Raw genomic sequence first — 7,559 nt, forward strand, 5'->3', positions numbered from 1 at the left:
GATCCCATAGGAATGACATACAGGGGGCATGCTTTAGTTCATAACTTATTTTTTGTTAATTCATCATCCAATCAAACATTATCTGAGATTTGTCAAAATTTAAATGTATCTAGCTACTATCTACTCTAGATGCATTCAAATTTAAATAAATCTCTAATATGTTTCACGGAACGGAGGGAGTACCCCGATTCCCAATGTTAAACCACGCTAAATATGCATGTAAACTACACGTTGTTACTACCTCACCGCTGCTCATGCCGATTTTTTTTTGACAATATGTGAGTATTGACCGAATTGATGTCCCGGTGAGTTACTTCTGCTCGCGAATGCTTCAATGATTGCCACTATTGAACACTTTATCCGTGCTTATCGTCTTCATGGCTCCGTGCAGAAATGCGCCGATGATTGTCGCCGACTCGCCGTTGGTATGTTGCATGGTTTTCGCCTGTCCAAACCGATGTGCTCACACGCACAACCTTGGAGATTTCCGACGCCCACAAGAGAAAAAAATGGCACTGACTACCTTGGAGATTCTGCATTTGGTTACGTTTGCAAGTACTCTCCCCCGTCTCTCCTAACCATGGCTGTTAACTGACACAGTCTTACAAATCATGAAATGGCCTCGAGTGCCCATATGAGCAGATCGTATCGTAGCAGAGCCTATACAAAGTACACGTGCATATGTAGTCGGTTTGTGTGGATACAACGTACATAGAAGCTCCATATGGCCCGTGGGTGCGGCTTTGGCGCCATTCATATCACTTCCATACATACAATACTACATGGCAGGTATGAGCGAAATAATACTCACATACTATACCGTATACTAGCTCATTTCGGATTTCTTCACTCCATATGCAACATCTGCATATACTAATATGTTGACCTTGACATCTTTGTTTTTCCATAAAATGATACTGCAATTTGCTCAACTAACGCTCCATTAAACCCTGTAGACTTGTTGTATTTCCATGTTAATAGTTTTCTGATTGGAGCAGAGAGACGATTTCTTTAGAGCCCGTGTACGAAAACAAATTCAGAAAGCAACTGCTTTTGACAACATACAATAAAGAAGTACGAAGGAAACTACAAGGAAGTTTCAGCATGTCTATCTAGGCAAAGTCGTCGACTTGGAGTCCAAGACGTTCACACCAGGTCTAGATATCTATGACTGTCACTCTTCCGTCCAAAGCCGGAAGATATAAAGTACTACCACTGTCTCTTTTAAGAAGTTATATAGTCAACATTGTAGAAAAAAAAACTTGTGGCCACTACTATGAGCAATATGCTGAAACTAAAATTTTCAAACTACTTGTCTACACATATATATTCAGCTAGGGATTGCCAATAACTTGTGAAAATGTAAAACTATGGTGAAAGGTGGTAATACATTAGAGACCATATCGACGTACACAACGACAAGTGGAGACGGGAGAAGGAAGGGATACAATGCATCTCAAATGCAGTAAGTAATCTCCCTCTCAAAGGGTAAAGGAATAGCACGATTCATGCATTGTGACTAACTGAATAAAGAAGGGAAGGCTATACTTCCATCTACTCTTTAACTGCCTAACTGAAAATAAGGCAACTGAACTGCCAATTGTCATGTACCCTCCATTCCAGTGGCAGTCTAAAAAGCCCACATGTTCTGCACCAATTAATGTAAGCTTAGTGGCCATGACGTCAAATATTAAACCCCTAGTCACATAGATTACTAACTCAAACGTGGAGCAAAGACACATATGGTCCATGCAACTGGAAGTCTTATTTAATGTCTCAATAGCTAGTGGGTGATTGATGCACACACTGGGTACATAATGCGTCATGCCTACCATTTGGGAGTTTCTTGTTAAACATTGTTCTAATTAACTTAGAGACGATTGACAACTGATTCTCCTTCTAGAAACAAAAATGATCTGGGCATCAAGAGCCAAACAACTCCCTAGCTAAAGAAATGAATAAGCAATTAAGCACGTAGACATCGTGATGCACAACAAGCATCAAGCCTTCTTTTGGTTCTGGGCCGCAACTCTGCAACCAACTATGTTAATATGATGTATTTCCTAGTAGTGGATGAGATAAATAACAAATCACAACACCACTAGACAGTAGTTAATTTCTGAGCACTGCAGAAATTTTCCAACATTGTACAACATATTTAGGCCTGAAATTTTCCCCTTCTTGGTTATCCATGATCAAAATATTCAACTTATCTAAACCCTCAAATGTTAAGAGCTGGGGCCTTTGCTATCCAGTTGGAAAAGGATATTTCAGAGTGATTCTGTAGGTCAACTATTTCTTACATGATCCTCTATATAAGCAGTCTAAGTGTAAACTCAAAGTAAGTGTGCTTGTACATGTACGTGCTACTAATTGAACTCACCGAAAAAAGTATCCAGGAGAAGGACAGGCCATGATGTATCCCTGTATAAGTGACAGCAGCCCTCTGAACTAAGACACTCGGCAGCTTGAAAAGTCCCCTGTGATGAAGAATAGTTTCTTCCAAAACCTGCGCATTACTCTCATTGCAACAGCAACTCAATAACAACCTGATGCATAAGTTGCTTCTGATGCGAAGGTGGCTGCATAGAGTAAGCCTTCGTGTTATATGGGCTCATATGTGCTACAACTTGAACTCACAGAAGCAATGCTCGGGCAGAGCTGATCCCCTCCCCATGATATAGTCTTCTCGATGAGCATCCCACATGGCCTTAGCTAGTTGGTCCTCTGCCAGTCCAGCAGCCGTGTAGTTTGCGAAGGCCCTCCTACTCAAGACCAAAGTCTTCTGTAGCCCTTGCACTGTTCTCATTGCAGTTACCATCTTATCCATATTTCCAAAGAACGTGGCAACGTAAGCATCACTGTTAACTGAAACATAGTAGTCGAGAGCAGCTTTTGTATTGCCGTGCATCCTCTCAAAATCTTCATGGGTCAGGAGAGACGATTTAGTATACATATTTTTGTAGACTGAAGTGAATCCATCTAGTTCCATTAAGCCATCGCCAGCAGCTAAATAAATGTTTGTCTCTGTAGGAATTCCTAGTGCTTGGAGGATAAAGGCTGTTTCATTTGGTGTTAGAGGGCACTTTCCTCGGTTCCTCCACAGGCGAGCAGCATCACCAATCAAGACATTCCTATCTTGCCCACGTGCAGCTTCAATTGCTTCCATTGATTTGGAGGAAAGTCTACTATATTCACATCGACTGTAGGCAACCATATCTGGTTCAAATCTAAGGTGAAGGGATAAGAAAGGTTTTGGTATGGCTTCGAGAAGCTCAATAGCTTTGGCTTCCACCATCTTGTTCAGCTGGAGTGCATTGTAGCAACCTTGGCAGTAAGAAGCTTTCGCATATGATGGATATCTGGAAAAAAAACAAGTATAATATACATCACTATGGGAAAGAAGTCCACAGTTAAATCATTGGGATGTCTGGAAAAAAATACAAGCTGAAGTAACAACAGTACGAGATTCTCCCACGTGCTGTAGCAAAAACTTCAGAATCAACAACACACTAAAGTTAATGATGCAACTTCTAGGTACATACAGAAAATGAGGCTAACCATGAGATGATTGCCGCATTGCAAAGAGCTAACCATAGACTAACACAAACTAAGTTTATAGTGCTAGTTATCTTAATAACCTGTTTCTCAATCAATCTTTCAAATTGTGCATTATACATGTCAAAAAAATTGTACTGATCAACCATTATGAACAGAACCCAGCACCTATTTATCAGTATGTCATCGTATCACAAAACAGATAACATGAAATCAAGATTAGGTAAGATGAAGTGGTTGCAGTTAGCAAAAAAGTCATGCAACCAGCAAATCAGGAACGTGGAGTCTTCATTACATGCATTGAAATCTTAGTTAAACAATACCTCATGAGAATATAGTGTATAAGTTTATTTATTCCAATTATGTTAGAACAAGATCAGTGCAATTGTTCAAAGGGATTTGGGTGGGGCCTACAAAGCTATGAAGACAACTTTCACATCAGTGTGTACAATTGGGGATAGCAAGCCACCATGCCAAATTCAAAGGTTGATACACATATTCGCTGCCAATATTTGCAATAAGCAACAGAAATACAGATACAAGGAAACAATTTGCATTGTCACATCAGACAACATCTAAATACATAAATACGGCTGATACATATGATTTTCAACGCTGCTTGACGGTAGCACATCTCACGTATGTTTTTTAAGAATGCAGTCAATGATACAACAAATCAGCTTCATATGATGAACTGCTACTAATGAAATATACATATATATACTGTACTCTTATTACTGGAATATATATTTTTGAAAAGGTTACTGCAATATGTCTGCGTATAAGTTATACTATGAAATATATGTGTTGCAATTACATAAGAATTTAAGTCCTGCAGTAGTTCATCGCCAGTCTTATTATCATATACATCCTTTACATTATCCTAAGATCCTCAATAGCAGATATGACTCCAGGAATTTGCCGTGAACAATCAACACAATAATTTGGGAAAGAAACTAATTGAAAGCATTACTACAATAATTGGTATTATGAAAACAGACAACATACTTCAGGTATCAACTAGATGGAGTGGGCAATACCTATCTTTTCTTTGGCTCACAGCAGGTGTCAGAGAAATATAGCGATGCTCCAAAAGAGCCGGGAGCACTGTTTCGACATAATCAAAATGCCCTTTCCGTTTTCGGCAATCAACGTTAACGGGCTCTTTCAGCGATATCTCCTCAGGCATCTCCTTCACCACTTCCACATAGCCTCTGGTCTGCTCAATGAAGTAATCAACGTCAAACACATCTGCAAAACCACTGACACATCGTTTCAATAAGCACTGGATCACTCTTCCGACCAGAAATGGACTACATGGCAAAAAATTAGTAGAGGCCCTTCGTTTCCTCGAGTGACTCTAGTACCTAGACTCGTTCCAGTATGCAGCAACCTGGAACTTGGGCAGAACCATCGTCGCGTTCAGAAGACGTGCCACCGCAATCCCATCGCATAGCTGCAGAACAATTGCACCAGAGTAAATACAACAGAGGACATAACATACTCAGTTGACACTGCGTACCGCTGTACAAACATTCCATACCATGCTACATGTTTCCTAAGCTAAATAACATGAATCCAGCTTATCCACTACACTAGCCTATACTTGTGCAGCAATGCATGGCCAAAATGATCCAAGCCTAACAGTACATAAGAAACGCCTATACTTATTCTACACCAAGGAGGATACAAATCTTAACCGAGGTTTGTTAACACATACGTCGCGCCGCAGCTGGTTGAGCCCGCCGTAGCAATCTATCCGGATGTACCCATTCCTCGTTGTCGGAGCTGCAGAAGGACAAGCCAATCAGTCACCACCAGTTCACCACAACTCAAGCAAATCCTAGACCCTGACCCCGGAATCGGAAAGCGCGCGAGGCCTCACCGGGCATTGCCGTCCGCCACCACGCGCACGGCCGCCACTCCGCCACCCGCCGCTGCGCCCATATGAGCCGCGACTCCAGGGGCGAACGCTCCCTGCAGGAAACCCAATGCGGGGGAATCTGTGACTTCCCATTAGGGTCCAGAAGAACTTGGTATGGAAGGGCGGGGCGGGGCGGGTACCTGGAGGCGGGTAGGGCGAAGAAGGACGGGGAGGAGCGCGGGGAGGCGAGGAGGAAGAGGAGGGCGGGGGCGAGGAAGAGGGCCGGGAGGAGGAGGCGTATGTGGTGGCGCGCCCAGCACGACGCCGCAGTCGACCACATGGCCACCGCCGCCGAGGAGAACTGGATCTGATCGCCGGCGCCGTCACCGCCGTCCTCCCGGGCTACGGGATGGGAAGTAGTAGTACTTCGGTCGGAGTCAGAGGGTGGGTCTCACAGGTAAATCCGGGCCCACCTGTCAGTTATCCAGATCGAGAGGTGGCGTGTAGAAAATGGCAATGGTGGTGGTCCAGCAGGAACAACATTTAGAGCCCTGCTATACACACGATAATTTTCATACGACACACGTACGACGTTAGGTAGCAGCGCGCTTTTCACACGCGGGGCCAGCCACACTGTGGCGTCGGTTCGATGGATCCACTATGAGGGAAAATAAACTCCACCTCTCAACCATAGTCTGTTTTGTTTCTCTCCTTTCCTTTAAATTCTTGCATTTCAATTCAGATATTCTAAAATTAAAGCTTAATTCTTTTCCCCTCTTTGGTGCGACCTCCTTTTTTTTTCTCTTCCACGCCATTTTTTAAAATGGAGGTTCTACCCTTGCCTCTACATTAAAATGATGCAAATAACTTTTTTTACTAAAATTATTCAACAAAACCTTACAAGAAAATACAAATATCTGAAACCACCTATATTGCAATACCTACAAGCTTGATAAAGGGGGTGATCATGTCGCGGCCTCATGTTCGGACCTCACCAATGCACATCATTGGAAAACAAGAGGCCTCACCAAAACACCCTGTAGCGAGTCGGAAACTCAAACCGGTCCAGCAAACCCTAAACGTATCCCACTGCACACGCTCGAAATGGCGCTACCACCATATTCCGCCGACCCATCTTCATGAATGATCAACTTCTTGACCTGGCCAACCTACGTCATCGTTGACGTGGAAGAGGTAGATGGCGTCTCTGGGCTGGCCCCCAGGATGTGCAGGGATTGTTGCGACACTTAGAGCTGCGCCCTCACCTCGGCGAGCATGGCATTGGTCGCCTGGATGTCGATGTTGTTCGCCGACGGAGGTTGGCGATGGAGCAACTCGAGGGACGCCCGCTCGCCCTCCAAGGCGACGGCCATGCGCGTCGCCGCCTTCGCCGCCTCCCCCATGTCCTCTCGGTAGGGCCCTTAGAGCTCGTCATCACGGGCGTAGGCGGCGATCTGCCCCGCCTCGAGCACAGTCAACACGTCAAGATGCGCTTAGTCCAGATCTTACGGATAGCGGGCGCGAGCCATGGTGGTAATACGGCTCCAGGTGCTTTCATGGTGCTTTCATGGTCGGCCATGGATTGTAGATAGGGTTTGATGTTGTCGTGGCAGCAGCGTCGATTATATAGGCACGATAGGGTAGGAACCAGCGTTTGAAATTTCCCGCTCGCACGAAACAGAGGCAGAGCGCGCCAGATGCTCAGCCGCGCGGATCGACCGCCCTCGCTCGGGCCTTTTCAACGAATTTCCGTGCCCGCGGCCTGATCCAAAAGGACACAACAGGTAACTTTTGGTGACCGTAATGCAATTAGCCGCTGGAGATGCCATTTTTGCCTAAATAAAAATCTTATGGCCAGGCGAGGTTTCATCTGCAAGCTTCATCCCGAAAGGCATGTATGGTCGCTGCCCATCAACCATTCGTGAGGACCATCCTCCAGCTAAATGCAAAGGCACAACAAAGGGCATGCGGGTTTGGCTTGGGCTGACGACACACAGAGGAGGCAGGGGCAAAGGATTAATTACCGACGTGGGGAAGTATCGTACGGATATCGGATGCAAATTGTCGTGTGTGAAGCAATTCTGCAACATTTAACTTCCAGGATTTTATCACTTAACACCCCACGTTGGGGAATTTT

At 44.5% G+C, this 7,559-nt stretch overlaps 1 protein-coding gene across 1 annotated transcript; it reads right to left on the minus strand.

Annotated features, from left to right (window-relative positions):
• Window positions 1-1,273: 1,273 nt before the first annotated feature.
• Window positions 1,274-5,459, minus strand: LOC124678787 (O-fucosyltransferase 13). Its single transcript, XM_047214643.1, has 6 exons — window positions 5,444-5,459; window positions 5,279-5,346; window positions 4,926-5,014; window positions 4,599-4,820; window positions 2,384-3,362; window positions 1,274-1,648 (listed from the first exon to the last, which is right to left on the minus strand). The coding sequence occupies exons 1-5, from the start codon at window positions 5,448-5,450 to the stop codon at window positions 2,624-2,626; spliced, it is 1,125 nt and encodes a 374-aa protein (XP_047070599.1). The 5' UTR covers window positions 5,451-5,459; the 3' UTR covers window positions 1,274-1,648; window positions 2,384-2,623.
• Between the last annotated feature and the right edge of the window lie 2,100 nt (window positions 5,460-7,559).

Source organism: Lolium rigidum, chromosome 1 (assembly GCF_022539505.1).
Source record: "Lolium rigidum isolate FL_2022 chromosome 1, APGP_CSIRO_Lrig_0.1, whole genome shotgun sequence".
NCBI lineage: Eukaryota > Viridiplantae > Streptophyta > Magnoliopsida > Poales > Poaceae > Lolium > Lolium rigidum.

Excerpts from the sequence above, each read along its gene's own strand:
- LOC124678787 (XM_047214643.1), bottom strand. Across the intron at positions 5,015-5,278 it reads TCAACCAGCTGCGGCGCGAC|CTATGCGATGGGATTGCGGT; the intron begins GTATGTGTTAAC and ends ATTGTTCTGCAG. Across the intron at positions 3,363-4,598 it reads GTGAGCCAAAGAAAAGATAG|ATATCCATCATATGCGAAAG; the intron begins GTATTGCCCACT and ends TTTTTTTTCCAG.